This window comes from Sciurus vulgaris, assembly GCF_902686455.1.
Source record: "Sciurus vulgaris genome assembly, chromosome: 4".
NCBI classification, from domain to species: Eukaryota; Metazoa; Chordata; class Mammalia; order Rodentia; family Sciuridae; genus Sciurus; species Sciurus vulgaris.
In genome coordinates, this window is record NC_136464.1 from 44,744,575 (window position 1) to 44,766,126 (window position 21,552).

At 36.9% G+C, this 21,552-nt stretch overlaps 1 protein-coding gene across 11 annotated transcripts in view; it reads right to left on the reverse strand.

The window, feature by feature from the left end:
• Positions 1–21,552, reverse strand: part of NRG3 (neuregulin 3) — a 1,042,207-nt gene that overhangs the window by 40,507 nt on the left and 980,148 nt on the right. For all 11 annotated transcript variants that reach the window (XM_079136076.1, XM_079136071.1, XM_079136080.1 and 8 more), the window contains one exon: positions 10–112. In XM_079136076.1, the coding sequence (XP_078992202.1) occupies positions 10–112 (103 nt within the window). The remainder of the gene's footprint in view (positions 1–9; positions 113–21,552) is intronic.

A 21,552-nucleotide genomic window follows, 5' to 3' on the forward strand; every position in this document is an offset into this window, starting at 1 on the left:
TGGTCTTACTTGCTTTTGAAGTAGAATGCTGCACAGAACATGCCCACGATGACAATTCCAAAGATGATACATGAAATTGACAGCACCTGCCTTTGATAAACTTCTTCACTCTCTGTGAATGTGAAAAAAAGAATTAGAATGGATGCTAGCAGGGCACAGCAGCAACAATCGCCATCTTTGTCCTTCCAAACTGGTAAGAGTCTTTCAAAGCCAACTTTTTTGTTCCTGTCATGAATAGGAAAAACATGAAGAAGTTATTATGATTCAGTTTCTTTGCCAAGTTTTACAAGATAACTGGTTGCTATTTTTTTCCCTGCATCTACATGGCTAAATCAGAACGCATATATAGATATCATAGTCATAAATCTCATTATCAAAATGCATTCTATGACTTTAGGACATATTAGAGATGTATGTTTTTGAAATTGTGGAAGGGTCCATAATACCTTGAGAAATAAATATATATCCACCTGAACTTTTCTGGTTCAGGGTTGGCTTCCAATTTATTTTTCATGACACTGATGTTCCTGTGTAGTTTTCTGATTCTGATTTGATTCTCCGGTGTCTGCCTCCCATTCATCTTTCTGCTACTATGATTGACATCACTCAGGAAAGAGATTTCCGTATGCAAGTGAGTAGTTTATTCATGTACTCTGTGACTTCCTCAATACCAATATTCTAGCATAATACAACTCAGCCTCTGATACCTAAGTAAGTTGTAGCTTGTTCTCACACAGAAAAATGACGTTTTAAAAAAACAGTTTTCAGCCATCATTATTTTATACTCCCTACTTCCTTTCAAAATTGTGTCTACTGAAACAGTTCTTCCGTCTCACCAAGAGTTTTGGATCCATGCAGACCCCAGCACTTTCTCTCTGTAATTATCCTCCTCTTCATTTCTTTCTTTGAACATCACAGAAACCATGGAACATGATTACAGTCATTCACTCACTTGCAAATACCCTCGACTCTATCCCTTTCCCATTTACACATTTGGCCAAATAGCCACATATGAACCCCAAAAATTGCCTTCACTCCTCTAACTTTAGCAGCTCAGAACTAGGTGATGGGGCAGATGAGTGTCAATGAAGGTTGGTGGTCACAGTGCTTAAGTATCCATCTGATAGTCACTGAAATCTCATCATTCTGCTTTACTAGTTTCCTGGTTATCGTCCATGACATCTCTACAATACTCAAACGCTGGACCCACCCTCCCTTCCATGCTCTCAGATCTTCTGTACATGTCATAAGGAATGTGAAGCCAGTGTAGAAGAGATACTCCAACTAACACAAAATACACAAAATTAACTGCATCTGTACCCATTTCTCTCTTTCTCTTTCAACATAAAGTACTAGTTCTCCTCAAACTACTCAAACTCCTCACCTTTGAAGATTATCGGAGGACAGATTGTCACCTATTTTTTTCCTTGAGAGTTACTGACTTAGTAGCTCTGGAGTGAGCAGAGAACATTGTATTTTTGAAAAGCGTGATTCTGATGATCTGGAAACACTCTGAGAACACTGAGGAGACTGAGTTCTCAGAGCATGGATCACCTATGCAGGAATTGCCAAGAGAGTGTGTTTTGTTATTAATGACAGCTATGACATTCATCTTTGACCTTGCAATATCCAAATAATTATTTAGGTAAACATTTTAGGTGTTTCTCCTTCAAATTAAAGTTATAAAATTATTCAGTTTGAGCAGATGCTATATTTTTAGGAAAGACTGATTTTGTTTCCATTTTTTCCCATCATATTGGGATCTTCTCAACTCTGAAAATTAAAGGGAAAGGAATATATCCAAACTGTGTAAGCATTGTGATACAAAAATATTTTAAAAATTATAGACAAATATCTCTTATTGGCATAGATTCAAAAATTCTTAACAAAAATTTAGGAAATTATATCCAGCTAGATATAAACAATTTAGTCCCTCATGATTAAGTAGAGTTTGTAGAAGGAATACAAGTTGGTTCAGTATTTTAAAATTATTACTTCTTACCATTTTATTAGCCTAAAATTTCTTCAATTGGAGGTTTATGAAAATCTTTAATAAAATCTAACATTCACTTCAGATTAATGCTCAAATGATAGACATCGAAGTGACTTGCTCGGTATGATAAAGAAGAGCTATAAAAGTATACCTAATTGTGAAAACTGAACATTCTGTCCTTAACATCAAGGACAAAGAATATCCACACTTAAAACTTCTATTCAAGAGGGTACTGGAGGGTTAGTCAAAGCAATAATAAAAGTAGAATTAAGAAAATTGAAGAAAAATTGTCTTTGCAAACAACATGATTATCTATGCAAAAAAGCTGATGGAATCTACAATATTGTTAGGAAGCTCACTGGGTACAAGGTTTCAGGATAGACAAGTAACACACTAAAATTGTATTTGTTTTGCAGCAATGAATTAGAAATGAAAACCAAAAAAATACTACAATAGCACCCAAACTACATAGTGATAAATTTGATAAAAACATACATAAAATCTGTTAGCTAAAAGGTTTGAAATATTACTCAGGAAATTAAAAAAAAAAATCTAAACAGAGTCATGTATCATGTTAATGGATTAAAAGGCTCAATATTAAGATACCAATTTTCTCCAAGGTGATGGATTGAGTACAATCCTATTAAAAATCTCAAAAGGCATTTTGTTGTTATTGTCATAGAAATTGTCCAGCTGATTCTAAGTATTATGTAGAAATAAAGATCTATGGTAGTTGGAACAGCTTTTCTGAAGAGAACAAAGTTATAGTACTTTATTATAAGACATGATAAAACTATGTAATCAAAGCAATATGATTTTGACCTAATTCTAGACAAAACAGTCCAGAAATTGTAAAAACACGTGGATTATTGACTTTTGACAGAGTTGCAAAACATTTTAATAGTGAAAGGATGTTTTTAAAACATGGCATTACAAGAACAGTAGAGCCATAGCCACAAAAATGGACATTAACCCTAACCTTTCATAAATATAAACTCAAAAACAACCTAAATGTAGATTTTTAACTATGACATAAGGAGAAAATCTTAGAAATTTGGGTTCAGAAATAATTTATTCCCTAACACACAAAAGATATAAACTATGATATGTTTATAAATCAATAATAGGAACTTCAACATCATTCATGTTTGTTCTTCAATGACTCCATTAACATGAAGGGCACAGTCTGAGATAAGTATTTGCAAAATACTCTGTCAACAATACAGTTGTATCTATAGGAATCTATTACTAAATAAGATTATAAGAAATCCAATTTAAAAATGAGATTTTTTTTTTCAATGTTTAACATGCTTTTATATCCTTTGGGCCAAATATGGTAAAGACTATGGGAAATAAGACAATCCTCTCCAAATGCACAACACATACCTACATAAGGACACAATTAAAATGTAGTATTACAGGAAAAGGATGACAGTAACTTCAGGTACCGAGACAAAAAATGAGAAGATTTGAATAGACACTTTCCCAAAGATATATGGATAGCAAATAAGTACGTAAAATGATACCCAAAGTAGTAATTATAGAGTTTCAAATTAAACCATATTGTTGTAGATAGGATCTCTATTAAAACAGCTAATATTAAAAGGCTCATCACACAGTGCTGACAAGGATATGGAACAATGAACACTCTAGAAGTCTCCTGTTCTTTTGATAGAAATGTAAAATGATGTATACCAATTTAAAAAATAGCTCTGCAGAATATAAAGATACCCCTAATGATTTAGTTATTACAGTCCTATGTATTTAACAATAATTTCATAATTATTATTATAGTTCATTATATTAGAAAGCATAATTATATACCCAAATGTTCATAAAAACTTTATGATAGCCAAAAACTGGGAATAAGCCAGTACATATTAAAAGAGTAGTGGATTAACAAATTGTGGTATATCCATATAATGAAAGATTGCTCACCAATTAAAAGGAACAAAACATTGATATAAGCAACAATACAGATGAATCTCAGGATAATTATGCTAAGTGAAATAACTGGGCAAAAGCAGTTCCATGTTGGATAAATCCTATAACACAAAATTGTAAAAAGTAGAAACTACTCTATGAACAAAGTTTGGATGTCAATATCTGGGGTCAGGAGGGAAAGGTGGGGTAGATATAATAAAGTGACAGGAGGAAGCTTTGGAGATATATGTTCAGTGTCTTAATTATTGTGTTAGTCTCAGGGTTAATGGTTATGCCAGATTGTACCACATAACATATTTTAAATAAGTGGTTTATTTTGTTAGAGTTGCAAACATATTAATCCTAGAGAACAAATGAATATAGAGAATGTGGAATATGAAATGATGCATAACCTTTTATCTTTTAGTCTCTTTTTATACCTAGTCTCCATGAAGCAATGTGAACTTTTTAATACATTAAACTATTATATATGTATATACATGTATTCATGAATGTATATTCTCTTTTTAAAGATTGGTAATGGCTCCACATTATAACACTACCCACCTTTTTCTTTTTTTCCTAACATGCCTAATATTTTTTGGGGGGATTATTATTCTCAATGCCACTAGTCCTTTGACCCCACATTAAATGTCATCAGCCTCCAAATTATAGTAAGCTCCACCATTTCAAGGGACTTCATTTTTCACTGATTATAGTTAATTGGCTTGCCACTGTTTTCCCAGCACCTAGTACAAAACTTGTCATATGACTGGCATGCTAAAACTTGTTACCTAAGTCAGATATTTAATGCTTTCACAGGGATTCTCTGATTAAAGTAGTGCGAGTTAGATCAATTCTCACCCTAAGTGTTTGAAGTTTAGAATCTGCCTTTTCCACCATGTACTCCCAGACTGCAAACAGATCCTCCATTCTGAATTGAGTACCTGCCACTGACCCTGCCCATTCTTAACTCCAATCCCGGTTCTTCCTTTGGGGGTCTTTCCTACCCAACCTTGGCCTCCTCACAGTGACTCTGTGCTCCCAAAGTCCTCTTCACATGACGGAGCTCCATAAAGAAAATGGTGAAATCATTTGTCTGGATGTTTCAGTGGATACTGGAGCGTGATCTACTGAAAGCAGTTATTCTCACTGTCCATGTTCATCTTGGATGGGCATACTGCTCTCAACATACTGCAGGCCTGCACTGATGTGCTTGCAGGTTTTATGTTTTGGCCTGGCTTTATTTGGTGCTGATGCCAACCCACAGCCAGAAAACCAGGTTATAGGCTGGCTCATGGACACAGAATTCCCCATACCATGACTTTTTGAGGTTCTTCCAAAATGTACCCAGATGCTTCGAGAGTCAGTTGAAAAGAGGCAAGTATTTGTGATGATCCTCTACCAGCAAACTGGACTGCAGCATGTCATCATGAATTAGGCAAATGGGTACCAGACCTAGAAAACCTGGGTCAAAACCTACAGAGTCAAATTCCAGGAACCATGTACTATAGCCTCTCTTTAAATAAGACTGCACATTTTCTAGTTCTTTATCCCGTTGAAGTGTATTGCAAACTAATGTTTTCGAAATGTTCTCTCTTCTCTCTCCTTAGGTTTACTCCATGTTTTCTGATATTCCAGCCAGAATAAATACACTGAAAATACAAAAAGTCCAATAGAACTACAACATTATCCACATTTCCCAGTAAGAGAAGAGAGGTGATCATGGGGCCACAGCAGCAGCCCTGCGTGAACATTTTAAATTTGGAAAGAGTCACATCACAGGCTTACCAAATATGTCATCAAGACTTTGTCTGAGCACACTGCCATCTTATAAAATGTCCTCCTTTCTACTTCACATGTGTAAGTTCATTAAATTTTGCAACTGAACTTGGAATCAAATAGCTGCGACAATTCACAAGCTTTCATTTTATTTAATTGTTGTGAGTTGAAGACTAGAGTGGAACAAACATGAATTGCACATGACAATTCTCCACCCTGTTTCTACCAATAAAAAGGATTTTGAAGATGACAATAATATCCATTAAAATAAGATAAAACAAAAATAAGACTATTCCCACTAAAATGAATGATTAATTTCCATGTAAAATCTATGTGGTATGTTTCTTTCTTTTTAAAGCTAGTCAAAAGCAACCTGGGGAAATGCAAAAAAAAAAAAAAAAAAAAAAAAAAAAAAATCAATTCTGAGTTTAAATCAAGAGTGAAATTAAAAGCACAAGGACTGCAAGTGAATTTACAGACCCAGGTGTAGCTAAGGTGATGGACTATCAATGCCTTTGATTCATGAAGTGTTACCTAAGAACTCAAAGACAACAAAGGGCCAGGAGTCTGGCAGTATTGTACTTCACTTCAATTTTGGCCAGTTTTTAAAAATTATTTTGAATTACTTGGGTTTGCATAGGCCCTTGCATAAACAAGGCAAATCTTCTAAGTTTCCCAGGATGGCCTGAAACTTGTGATCCTCCCAACTTAGCCCCCCAAGTATCTCTGATTACAGGTGAGCATCACAGAGCCCTTTGACCACTTCTCACATGAATAGCATAGCACATTGCTTTATCTTTAGAGCCTCAATTTTCTTATCTGATTAAAGCAAAGTTACACACACACACACACACATACACATACATGAGAATTATCTAAAAGTATGTATACAGAAGTCTTTTAAGAAATTCTAGTTCTCTTTAAAAACAAAACTTTGTCCTCCTTAAACCTGTAATATTTGACTTATAAAAAATACTCGCTAAATACATGATGGATGAAATCTTGTATGCAAGATCCACCTATCCTTTTGAGCATTTTGGTTTATTTTAGTAATGATTTCTAAGATATCACCATAAGATTTACCATAATTTACTGGGATTTGGGTCAAAGAAGAGCTTAACAGTAAAAGAAAATGGCTAGTGAGCTTGTTTATGACCAAGTGAAAAGTCTATGAATCCTAATCCTATAACAGAAAATGTAAGGAATTTAGAATCAGGGAGACCTAAATTCAAATTTGAGTTTGCCATTTCTTAGCACTTACAATTCTGTCAAGTCATTTAACTTCTTGGCACTTTAATTTGTCATTTATCAAATAGAAATGCTAATATCTTTGTTTAAGGACCTCTGGTATTCCTCATCATAGCAGTACACTGATTAACCTGTAGAAGTTGCTTAATAAATACTTTTTCTTTAGAAAACTTCTAGAACATAGAAGGAGGTACAATCTAGTGTTTCTCAAAGATAATAGCCAACACCACCTAAAAAATGTGAAGCTTTACTAAGAAGGCTAACAGAAAAATTTAGTGAAAACAGAAGCTTCAGTTTACAGGACAAATAACCACAAAAGTGAAGCTTTCGGGAAATATTCCCAGTCTTCCTGGGACAATAGGCATTGGTTAGTTGTATAGTAGACAAACTCTTTCCTATAGAGGCCCACCCATTCAACCTGGCCTAAGTTCTGCTGATGTTGTCTGACCTCAGGAAGGGGGCAATTTCTCTTATTTGAAGCTCCAGGGACAAGGTCATTATTACTTTCTCTAAACATAAGTATCCAGAAGATATTAAATGATCACATTTCCTCCTAATGCCCTTCCTGTTGGAAGAAATTGATTATTCATCTTTTAAAATATATTTTACTGCCAATTGTATGCAGACACCATGTTTGATGCTAGGAATGAAAATAAACAAGCATAGAAGCTCCAGGATGAGCTTAATAATCAACTAGAGCAAATAGCCCTTAAGTCAATACAAAGATAAATATGAAAAGCTGAAGGTAGAACATGTTAGAACAAGGAGGTGTAAATTCTGTAAAGGCACATCATGTGGGGCATCCAACTCTTCACAGAGTCCTGAGATCAGAGATTAAAATATATATATATATATGAGATTAAGAGCCAATTATAAAAAAGGTTTAGGATGACGAGAGTTGTCCAAGAAAGGAAAATAACTTGTGCAAAAGCCCGGAAGTAAGCAAGAGAGTGGCATGTTCAGGAATCTGGTGCATAGGCAACTTAGCAGAACAACAAAGGTCAATGGTGACACAGATTACAATGAACATGTCATACTAACAGTGGGGCGTTACTGAAGGAGTGGAGAGAAGCGTGCTTTCCTATAACGTGGGGAAAAGATTAGGTGGGATAAAGTGGATGCAGAACCCAGGTGAAAGGCTGTTAATGTCAGCTTAGGTGAAGGATGATGGGTGTTTGAACAGCAGTAGTTGCAACTGTGCAGAGCGAAGTAAACAGTTAAGATGAGAACAATCAAAGAACTAGATGCTGATGCTTCTAAGATGGAGCATACTGAAGGATGATCAGACTCGTAAGGGAAGATAACAATCTCAGATCAAGGCTCATTGAATTTGAAGACTATATAAAATATCCAAGAAGAGACATCTAGCAGAATATTTGTATACGTAGAGTCAAGCTAAGAAGGGGTGTCGGGTGTAAAAGGACACTGTAAGTCACTTTCCTCAAACCTACCCTCTCCTCCATAACTTCAGCCTGGATTTATATCTAGAATTTCAGCCTTACTCTAGAAACTGGCAAATGCCTCACTTACAACTTGAATCTAGCATTACTTTCATTATAGGAAGATTGTGACAAATGGGCTTAGTGTTTCAGTGCCTAAGGCAGAGTAACTATTAAACATTAGATTGAACTATACATATTTTGCATTTCGTGGGGTGGCAGGGGCAATAAGTGAATAAATATTGGCAATACGATTTGGTTCCAATATGTGTTAACTGTTGTTATTATTCTGTGGGACGTTAACATTTTTGCATTCTGTATTTACAAACCCAGATGTGGTCATTTTTGAGGGCAAAACCAATCTTCAGTTAAATAAAAATCAGCAAAGGGTTTCCTCTGAGTCTCCCAGCTCCTCCATGGAGTGTTTCCTTTGCTGTTATATACAGGATTTGCTCCCCTTTGTTTGCATTAATATAGTTCACATTACAATGGGTCAAATGAGAGAAGGTAACATTACGGAAAAATTTCAGAAACCACATTTGTACAATCCTTTGGGCAGGTGGCCTGGCCTGGGATTCTCCTTTTCCCTCAGGCCACCCCACCAAGGTGCCTTGTGTTTGGTTGTTGAGTACACCTGGGTTTAAGCACCAGAAATTACCATTTTTTCCTGTATCATTCATTTTCCTCACGAATAAATGGAGAAAGCACAACATACCTAACATATTTGTTTAGGCATTAAATAGGTGAGCACAAAGTATCTAGAATATACAGCTTATAATTAATGTGCAAAATGCCAGTTTTTTCCTTTTTCTCCTGAAGCCAGTATTTAAGTAAAACCAGACAAACCTTTAGATTACTCTACTCCCTTATGCAAAGCCAGCTTTAGCCAGAGGCATTCATTGACTTGCTGACTCTGGGTCTTTTGGCCTGTGCCTTGAGATTTGTATTTAAGGAATTTATTGTTGGGCCACTTTCTTTATTCATGATTACTGGTACTTTGACAGTTGGTCACTGCATTTCTCAACTGGTGGATTGGAATGTGATGGAAACATCCTCCATGGAGCACGGGCTTTCTCCCTCACACATACCCTTTGAGAGGAAAAGTATGTGTCTTGTACCCAGAGACACAGAATCGGAAAATGTGCTGGTTCACATGATGTCTACTAACTAGGTAGCTAGCATTCAGATCCGGATGCACAACGTAGCTTGATGAGAATTCTTCTGGGAACTAAAGAAGTCTTTATAATGTTAGAAGACTTTCTGCAAGACATTTGGTAAGCTGTAGCAATAGAACAAAATGGTGCAAAAGAAAATGGCAGTTGCTGCTTTATGACACCATTTCCCTGCTGAGATATCCACATTGTAGATAAAAATGTGTGTGTTCATGATGGACCAAATCCTTTATATGCATGAGGAACAGGAAATGATCTAAAAGGTGCCTCTAAATTCCTCCCAGGTATGTGGACTAAGATTTTACCACATCTTGAGAATATCTCCCTTTCAATGCTGTCTATAAGGTCAATTATAACTTACATAAATCAAGTAATATAGAGTTTACACACATACACACACCTGTAAGTCATATACAGGAGCAATAGCTTCTCCAGCTACACAACTGTGTACTCAGCATATGCAAATCAGACTCTATGTGGTACTGCTAGGTAACATATGAAAGTGTGATTTCTCTAATAGTTCATTCTAAAAATGAACTTCCCAATATCACTGGGACTCCTTCTTACCCAAGTATTCATTATCTGAGGCCCTGTAGTTCTGAGTCTACACAAAGAAGCAAAAGTCATCATAATACAACATTATTAATGAACTCATAATTTGTTAAATGGGTCTTCACACCAGCATTCATCCTTGTCTAATTCATCATTTATTTCAACCCATGAAGCCAACCTTGTAATTTGTATAGGTCAGACTTTTGTCCTCATATTAACTGGATTAAATTTAAGTGGATTTATTAATTATTCTTAGATAAAGAGGGTCTCCTGAATTTTGTTCTCAAATATTTGAGAACATCTGAATATTTTGTTCAAAAATATCATTTGTTGAAATGCTGAGGATAGATTAAAATATTAGGAGCCAACAGGAAACTGCAAACACTTTAAACAGGAAAGAATGAAAGGAAGGAAAACAATTTTTAGAAAATAATGGACTTAATATTCCTTTTCACTTGAAGACAAAAAATGAACAGTAAAATGGTCTGATAAATACATTAAAATTATTTCAAGAGAAAAGAGATCCTGAAGGCAAGTTATAGGAATTCTTTCCATGAGCTCAAATACACACTGGCAGTGTGGGACACTGAGAGAGTATATGATAAGAGCATGGAGAAGACAGAACCAGTTCCCTGAGACTTGCTGCCATTGCAACCCTCCAAGTGCAGAGAAGCTCAGAAGATCAGGAGATGCTGGAATACTCCATGTCTTTCACTAGTTATTTCTATCTGTAAGTCCTCTCCCCTTTTCTACTTACAGAATCCACACTATTTTGGATTGAATTGTGTCCCCCTAAAGATGTTGAAGCACTAACCCCAGTACCTGTGCATATGTCTTCATTTGGATAGGATCTGGATGATCTGAATATTGGTGTCTCCCACCCCATGCCAGTTCTAGGGTTAAAGTCTAATTCCCAGTGGGAGAGTAATAAGAAGTGTGACCTATGGAAAGTGATTAAGTCATGAGGTTCCACTCTCATGATGGGATCAGTGTCCTTCACAATGGAATATTATTCATCCATAAAGAATAATAATATTATGGCATTTGCAGATAAATGGATGGAATTGGAGAATATTGTGCTAAATGAAATAAACTAATCCCCCAAAACCAAAGGCCGAATGTTTTCCCTGATAAGTGAATGATGATATATAATGGGATAATGGGGGTTGTGGGGTGGGGAGGGAGAGAAGAATGATGGAATTTTAGATTAGGTAGAGGGAAATGAGAGGGAGAAGTGGGGTATGAAAAATGGTGGAATGAGACAGACATCATTACCCTTTGTAAATGTATGATTACACGAATGGTATGAATCTACATTGTGCACAACCATAGAAATGAAAAGATGTACCTCATTTGTGTACAATGAATCAAAATACCATCTATAAAAATTTTTAAATTTTAAAAAGAGGCTTAAGGGAGCAATTCATCAGAACCTATAAAGAGGCATCAAACAGGTTCTCCTTAGAACCCTCAGAAAGAATCTGTCCTTTTGACAACATGTGGTTCTTGGACTTCTATCCACAACCTGACAATAGAATTCTCTTGTTCAAGTCACCAGTTTGTTGTGCCTTATTATGGAAGCCCTAGCAAGCTAATATGCCCGCTGATTCATAAAAAATCAGAATAAGTACTCTTAGCTCTGAAAATTCTTCTCCTGCTCTCTTTTGTGCCTTTTCCATAACTATATTATCTTGTGCCAAAAATGTACATGTCTGTTTCCATGAATCCAAGACAGAAAGCCCCTCAGGGGCAAGTCTGTCTTCCTCACTCCTGGATTGCAGTTTTGGTATCTGGCTTTGCATGGGGAGGGTCCTCTATATCCTTTGGTGAACTGAGCAGTCATGGATCATCTGATGACACTTTGCATTGGGCCCTCTGCCTAGTGGGCCAAAGTAAGGAGGCAATACTTTCGGTGGGTGGGGTTCCATTTATGCAAGAGCTTCACTCAGTTGCTCTTTGCAGTTAACTATGGAAAGGTACCTTTTAAAATATTTTGAAGTAGTAAATTAATTACAATGAAATGTTGACATTCAAAATTATATTTTATCTTATTTTCATGCAAAGAGCTTTTAGATGTGCATTATCCATTAAATTTGATATTTCAGGGGAAATAACAGTTTAAATTCATAAACACATTTATATTCAACCTGTAATTTCCTCTGCTTCTCCTTGCACTCCCCACAAAATATAAACCTTCCCCATAATAAACCTTATCTCCTTCCCTCCTTTCCCAAATAGTATAGCTCTGGCTGACTACAGATAAGTGAATGCTATAAAACACAGTTTGAAAAAATATATGAAAAGCCCTGGGTCCTCTCATTGGTATGTCTAACACTCTCTGTCTTTCCAAGTAGTATTTCTTTCACAAATAAATTATGAGAAGCAAACTGAATCAAAATAAATCTATCAGTGAGTTCTTGATCCTAAGGTAAAACCAGTCTTTGGCTTCTGACTTCACTTTTAAAAGGTCTGAAAACTCTATTTGTCCTGAACCTATAATAACTGTCCCACAATCCTGACCCTCAACCCCAAGTGTTATCATTTAGTATTGACTGTCTATTGGCAAAGGCACAGTCTTACAGTGAGACTTGTGACTTGTAATGACAAAATTCCATTTTCTTGGCAATGGGGAGAATCTGACCCAGAGGCTTATAGGAATATTGTAGAATTTGACTTATTTTAAGGGAGTGGGAGCCTCATATACTGAAATCCTTTCAACCCAAAGTAACACTCGAACCTCTCTGGACTGGCATAATGGACCTCTACATACCTCAGCCAGGTGAAATGTAAGTGAAAGAATTCCAACTCCTTTGTTCCAAGTATCAGAGCCAACCTTGCAAGATCTATCAATGTCATCAGCAAAGTCAGGTCCTTGCAAAGAGCCTGTGTTTATTTGCCATTTTCAGGCTCATGTTAGAACTATCCCAGGGGCTGTGGTCCTGAGGCAGGTAAGTGTCCGAAGCACAGAGCAGGTACCCCGACTCCAGGTAGTGCTTTTACATCTCTGGCTATACAGTCATATGATGACATTTTGATCAATAATAGACCACACAGAATGATAGTGGTTCCATGAAATTATAATGGAACTGAGAAATTCCTAACCTGGGTGACAGTCTCATCACGCAGAAGTGCCAGCATTACTCATGTTTTTTTTTTTTTTTTTGTTGTTGTTGTTGTTGTTGTTATGTGGGTCATGTAAAAGCAGGGCATATGAGAGGATGTATGGTGCATAATACTTGATTACAATAATAAAAACTATGTTACTGGTTTATGTGTTCACTATGGTGTATTCGTCATTTTTACTTTAGAGTATATTGTCTTCTACTTATAATGTTTACCATAAAACTGTGTCTTTACCCCAGCATCAGTCTCATACATTTTGCATTTACTACCTCTCTTAACTGCATGGAGGGAGTGGTTGAACTACACTCTCTGGTTGATGTCAGTGTGTTCTATAATACTTCTCTTACAACAGTGCAATTCTTAGAGCATGAGCTTAACATATCTAACATAGAATCAGTCCAATAAGGAATCATCAGCAAAATACTGATGAACCATTTTACATTCCTTTTACTTTTACCCTTAATACTTTGAAATCAATATACATTTTACATCCCAGCCCATCTCATTTCACAGAAGCCATGTTTTAAGTGCTTATGTGTCCCATGTCAGAGGCCACCACAATGGACAGTGAAGATGGGCACAGATCCATTTCCTGACTCCCACTGTGGCTATAAATATAACTCCAGGCACTTTTATTAAACTTATTGGTGACTCAATTTTCAATGTAAAAATATGGCCATGATCATAGTCTCCTAAGTCACTGAAAGAGTAAATAAGAATTTTTGTATGCTGTGTTTACTAAGTAAAATGCCTGGCTCACAGAATGTTTTCTTAAAATGTCAGTGGTTTCTATGATGCTATTGTTATAACGTCATATAATAATTATACTATAATAATGGCATAATATGTTGATATAATAAACTATATATTATATATAATAGTACAATAACCTATTATTTCAAAGTATTATTATAATTGGTCAAGAAAATCCATAGCAAAATTTGTACATAGATATAACATTTAAATTTTTACATAGATATAACACTTGAGAACATGCAATTTCCATGATCTTATGGGCATAAGGAAAATTAGGAGTTCAAATGAGCACTGCAGTTAAGGTCATCAGTTTCAGGTGCAGAGACACAGTAAAGTTCCTTAATAATGACAATAATAACACTAATAAACATGTGTCTTTATCAATGCTGATAATAATCAATTCCTTTTAAATTTGTTGAAAAGTTTATTTTATATATATATATATATATATATATATATATATATATATGTATTTAAACTACAGCTGGATAAAATGGCAGGCTGATCCCTAGCCTTATATACATGGCTGCCCCATGCCTCCACTGCATGAGCTGTACCCATCTTCACCAACTGGCTTCCTCTACTCTTTCATTGTTTCCCTAGAAATCTAGGTTGCTCATGGTCCTGTTATTAAGCAGCCCAGTTTCTTATTATCTTTTTTAAAATTGAAATCCTGCCCTTTAAAATAAACTTCAAACAATAATAGATGTTGGCGTGGATGTGGGGAAAAAGGGACACTTTTACATTGCTGGTGGAGTTGCAAATAGGTGCAGCAACTCTGGAAAGCAGTCTGGAGAATCCTCAGAAAACTTGGAATGGACCCACCTTTTGACCCAGTTATCCCATTCCTCGGTTTATACCCAAAGGACTTAAAATTAACATACTACAGTAACACAGCCACATCAACGTTTATAGCTGCTCAATTCACCATAGCTAGATTGTGGAACCTACCTAGCTGCCCTTCAACAGATGAATGGATAAAGAAACTGTGGTATATATACACAATGGAATATTATTCATCCATAAAGAAGAATATATTATGGCATTTGCAGATAAATGGATGGAATTGGAGAATATCAAGCTAAGTGAAATAAGTCAATCCCAAAAAACCGAAGACAGAATGTTTTCCCTGATAAGTGAATGATGATATATAATGGGGGTGGGGGGTTGGGGGGTGAGAGAAAAATGGATGAACTTTAGATTATGTAGAGGGAAATGAGAGGGAGGTGGGTATGAAAAACGGTGGAATGAGACAGACATCATTACCCTATATACATGTATTATTATGTGAATGGTATGAATCTACATCATGTACAACCATAAAAAGAATATATAACGATCCCATTTGTTTACAATAAAAAAAAGAATATATAATGAATACATAGCAAAATATAAACTTCATATCAAACAACTATGAAAATATATAATTCATAAAACATTAGATATTTTTTTCAAAATAAACATGGGTGGGTAATCCACACCAAGAAATGAAGCATAATTTGCAACCCAGAAGAAGTCAGTATACCCCCTGCTAACCACTGAAATAGCCACTCTTCTGACTGCTAAAAGCAAAGACTAGTTGTGTCTGTTTTTGAACTTTATGTATACATGGAATCACACCATATGTTCTTTTTTATGTCTAGCTTTTGTTCTTCAATATTATGTTAATGAGATTCAATCATGTTGCTGCATGTTGCTATGGCTCATTTATTTTATTTCTGTTTAAGCAACTTTTAAAAACAGAATAAAGTGAATATCATGGGCATTTTAAAATGTCAGTTTTTAAGCCTACCTCATCCTTTTAAGTGGCTAACTGGTATTCTGTCATGATTAAGTCATGTAGACATTTATATATCCAATTTTGCTGAATTATGATGATTACTACAATGTAGTAGCCCCGGTCTATATAGAATATTGACCATCTGTAAGTATCATGTAGAACCACAAAGGAAAACAAGAAAACTAGATAAAAGAAATAAATGTCTATGGATAATAGATACTTTGTTGGGGATGTTGTCTTTCCTCATTCTATGATTTGGAGTTTCACTGCATAATAGCTTTCCAGGGTCTCTTGATCCTTCATGGATTTTGGCAATAAGTCCCTCCAGCCCAGCCAACATACACAAAAGTTACCAGTCTTCTCAAGGAAAGGGGAGGTCTAATAGACAAACACTTATTTATTCTGTGACAGAAGAAAACAGTCAATCTTAATTCATAAATATCAGTGCAAAATCCTGACTGAATAGGTCTGTGAACAAAAAATTAATAATTTTCAGAGTGGACTATTATTAACAAATAGTTGTCTAGGATGAACCATAAAAAGTACCTACAAAAAGTCTGACCCCTTTCACAGGACCATGATTTCTGACATCTGATACTGGACCTTGTTTACACAAAAAATATCATAAGTTCTGATGTTACACCAGGGACAAGTGATTCTTTTGTCATTTAAAAATTATGTAACTTCTAAGTCTCATCCCCTTTACCTAATTAAAGGCCCCACGAGGTTAGTGTGACAATTTCAGAGGAATAGACTTAGGACTCAACCTCATGCCTCACTTCAAATGGCCATGAAATTGTTCTTTCCCCAATCTCCTCGGGCCCCACTCCTAGGAGCTGAAGGAGAAACCATCCATCCTCTCTTCTGCACCCACAGGGCAGACTACACAAAACCCTCATTCAAACTCAAACTTAGCAGAAACAGAAACATAAACCCAGATACCATTTAGTTGGAAGGGGGAAACAAAAAAGGTAGCAGCAATCTTCATAGTAATCTTGGCCCACATGGAGCTCAAAACCAAATGAAAGAGGCAAGGTAAGTTTAAAAATGCAGTGAGATAAGTTTCAAAATAGAAATGGAAGCTAGGATGGAAAGCAAGGAGACAGAAACTTCCATTATTTAATATTTAATGATCCTGTGGCAGCACTGTGAGGAACTTGTAATTAACTTCTTTCTGTCCATGTTCCAAGGACTGAAAATCTCAAGAGACTTTCCCAAGGTTGAACAGTCAGATGCTAAAAGGGAGGAAAAAGAATCCAATCCAATTGTGTCTGATTCCAAAGTTCAGGCACATCTTGCTTCATTATCCCCTTCATTATCATTTATTTAACCAAAGTCTTGAAGCAATTTCAATTAAATGGAAAGCACCTTAAAAACAAGTTTTGCCTTTTTTTTTTTTTTTCTTTTTAATCAAGGAATGAACATGTAATTAAAGTCATGTGAGACAGGAAGGACTCAGGCATAGCTCCTAAACTTTTAATCTGAAAAAAAATTGAACAATATTGCCATTATAGGAGCAGAGAGAACACAGCAGTTAGAAGAGGGGTTGTGTGAAATTATGGGTGCCTGTCCCCTGTGCCTTCTTCCCCTGGCCTGTTGTCAGGTCTCCATCCTCTGCTCACCTCAAGGTCCCAGTACCTTTTTTTTTTTTTTTTTTCCTTCTACCTGGAAAGTCCTCCCTGCCTCTATCTCATCCACTAAGTTAGAAGCATATCATTTAGACCCATGACTTCCATGACAATGACAACTCCCTTGTGTGGAACTTCCATAGCATGTGCTTCTAGAGAACCCAGATGGGGTCCCCTGCATCAATGATCACACTGTGTTGCAATCACTCAGTTCTTTATCTTCACTTGAATCTCCTAGCTCCTGGGGAGTTTTGCTGTAAAACAAAATCTAGGAAAGGCAACATAATGGGAATGCACCCAGATCATGCTCTGACTTGATATGGACCATCAAGACATCTGAGAAATGAGGACTGTGTGTTCCAGAACCTGCAGACAAAATACACATGCAAGTTCCCTGGAGGCTCAGTGAAGCAGACTGCCTACCCCATCACTGGGTTCTGATCCAGACAAATACACACAAAGGCTTACTGAGGCCACCTTGGAATTCTCAGTAACCCTGAAGGCCACTCTAAGAATAAATGATTATGTCTAATTTTTATCAATTAAACACTGCCTCAACTTTTGTACTATTGCTAACCACAGGACTGTCATGCCATAGCCTGCTCGATACCACGAAGAGGTTACACAAAAGGGGGAACTGTGAAAGGAAATCTGGCAAGCAGGATCCTACAGCGGTGCTGAAGAAATATCTAGAGAGCTCTCTTCCTTTTCTCACTGTCCCCTGCTATGCATACATGCTATTACCTTAAGAAAAAAAAGCTCACAGAGTGACATTCCTGAATGAATCCAGCAATTACTAAGAAACTAAAACTGCAGGGAAGCTCATGCCCCCAAGAAAGAGATGCACAGAAATTCTGGTTCCCCTATTCTCCCCATGGGTTGAGGCCACGAAGACATGGGGGTCTCCATGAACTGAAACATATCAAAACCTTCCTTTGTTTTACACAAACCTTCATTTTTGTTAGAATCAAATATCCCGTTGTTCACTTATGACAGGTAGATAACATACTGTAACCAAGGAAGACAAACTTGCAAAGCAAGAACAATTGTGGGAAGACTGAATAAATATCTCACAGTTGGAATAAAATTCAACCAAGTAAACAAGCCCAGGGGCGCTGTTTGCAGACCTACCATTCAGGAAGAGAAATCAGATACCTGGGGATTGTTTTAATATTTGCTTTGTGAAAGGTAAAATGGTACTAGCATCTCCCAGGATATAGAAATGACAGCCCAGTTTTGGTGAAAATGGCTCAAAAAAAAAACAACTTTACTTAGGAGAGAACAAGAGAGTTAAGATGTTGTCAAAACAGAATGTGTTATGAGTGCAGTCCACCTCCCAACTTTACAGGAGAGGGTTGGCAGGAGAGGGAATTATTCTGATTTTCAGCAAAATGTCTGTGCTTAAGCAGATACACATGCTTTGTGTGACAGAAGTGCCATTCCCCCCATTTCTTGGAGAAAACATTCCATTTTATAATGCTAGAATTTTCCCTTAGATGCAAGCCTTTGTTGATGATTTGAAGGCATCAGTTCTTCAGGCAATTTATATTTTGTCTCCACTTAAGAGACCCTGAGTGATTTTACAACAGAGGAACCCCCTCGCAATTCTGTGAAATAGGCATCCTTCGGATTAGTGAGCTGAGCAGTATGGAACACAAAGAAATCCAGATGCAGAGTGGTCTGAGGGCGTGGGGACAGCATGATTGCCCATGCATTAGGAAGATCAGGGGCCAGTAAACTGCAGCCAAAAGCACTGGGTTTTGTAAACAAGTTTTGTGGGAGCACAGATACACCCACTGGTTTGTAGAGTATCTGCGGCTGCTTTTGTACTGCAAGGCCAGAGTTGAGTAGTTGTGGAAAAGTCCACAAAGCCTAAATATTTGCTGTATAGCTCTTTAGAGGAAAAATCTTCTGATCCAAAAAGTACATGGAAGGAAATGTAATGAATAAAAATTGCCATAAGATATACAAAATGAAAATTAAAATAATTTTCCAACTAACTTTTAAGTGTTTTTTTTCAAGTTTCTAAAACAATTTAAATTATCGCAAGAATATATATAATGTTTTCTTTTACAGCACTGAGTAAAAAAGAGCATGTCAGTCTTTGGAAGCCACTTGCCCACAATACTGGCCCATAGCACTAGCTTATAGACCAGACTGTGTGGTTTCTAGGTTCAGAACTCTGTGCTGGGGATTCCCCTCCAAGGTAATAGTCCCAGGGCCCAGAGGGGGTCCCTGAGTGTGCCCACATGGGTAGACTTGAGAGTTCTTCAGGTGCCAAAGCCCTGCTCTAGTAGTAATAGTGCTGATGAAATGAACTAGTCTTTCCCAGAAAACTAAACCAGACCCCCACAGAACAGAGGTCATTGAGAACTAGGGGCAAAATCTGAAAAAGTAAATAAGGACAAAGGAAAACTGAAGACAGGAAAGGCATGTGCAATGGACGTCCAACCCCAAAGCGCATCTGAAAATTCTCCACAAGTCACAAGAATTGCTTTCATTCCCACAGAGCCCCACCTTGATGTCATTGCACACACTGAGAGAGGCCCAGTCTTGAGGTTAAATCCTTGTTACATTTAATTTTACTTTCCTAGTTTTCTTTTCTTGCATTAATAGATGTTCCTGGGGTTTTTAGTTTTGTTGTTTGTTTTCATCAAGGGAGCTTAACACACTGGGACTGAAATGTGAATAACTACCTGTTAGGACATAATTACCCAGCACGACAAACCTTGTCTAAGACAAAATGGATCACCCTAGAAGATAATAAGAAAAGCAAAGAATGCCTTGGACAGTGTGACAGGTTTGGGTGCCCATGCAACTATCACTTTTTAATAATCTTTTAAACATTCACCACAATGTCCTCAAGGTATTCGAGGTCTATAACCCTCAGCTATAAATTTGGCTGGTGTAATTTGGTCATAGCATACTTTAGAGCCCAAACGTTAAATGGATGTAATTTCTTTTAGTTAGAAAATTTTAAAAATGTTCTATCTGAATGATCTGCCTGTCTGCTCAAATTCTCTGAAATGAGTGGGCAGCCTGCGCCTGCTTGTCCTGCCATCAGCAATAGTCCTTTAGCCCGGGCAGGCTCCTAAAGAGTGCCAGTGGTAGCCTCTGTCTAGGAAGGCCTAAAGCAATAGGTCACAGTCACAGTTCAAACGGCCGGTTCTGCACATCTAGAGATGCACTGTCACTCTCTAATCAAGCAAGGAAGAATTCAATTTTCTGATGACTCACAGGTTGCGAATAAGTGCACCACCCTTCTCTGCCATTACCTGTGGAGGAATCCTATGTGGAGTCAAAGAAACATAATAACGTTGGGCTTGGGAATCTTCCCATTCCTCCACTACTGAGTCCTGGGACGGAGGTAGCATGAAAGCATGCTCGTGCATATCCGTATTGTGTGCAGCTATGCCTCTGTGACAACAGCAGTGAGAACCACAACACAAACACTGAGCAGAGATAGCCTGAAGTTCTGTACAGGTGCAAAGTTATTTAGTCTAGAGAAGGGAAAGAGAGGGAGGGGAAGACAGGGAGAGGGAAAGAGCGCAAGTACATAAGCATGTGTGCAGTCTCAATCCCTAACTCTGCTTTGCCTTTTACAGTCTGTTGAAACCTACATTTTAAAGAAAGCTTTTCTGAAACTGGTTGTTCTACATTTGATTGATCTAGAACTATAAATATTTACTCTCTCCCCCTTTTTATATTTTCATTTATATATGTAATCCCTCATTCACTTGTGCATCCATTAAAATTATTGATGGAGCACATGGTTTCAAGCCAGGTCCTGGATCAGGTAGTAAATGCAGCTCATAGTCATTGCTCTCATCATTTTATCCAGGCTGGAGAAGGAAAAAAAAAATACTTGGTACAACATAAGAACGTATAATGAGCACATAATCCAGTCTTTGTAAAGCAGGGAAAGGTATTTGTAAGAAGTAATAACCTCAAAAGATCCTGAACAAAGTAGAGATCAGGTGAGAGTGAAAGATGGAAGAGAGGTAGTTAAGTGGAGAAGAAAAAACAGTGGGATGTTCTAGCCATAAGAAATAGCCTCTACCAAGCCCACAGTGGGAAAAAGAATGTGTAATATCAAAGAAACCAAATGTCACTCAGCACAGGTGACACAACAGGGCATGCTGGGGAGCTGTAGGAA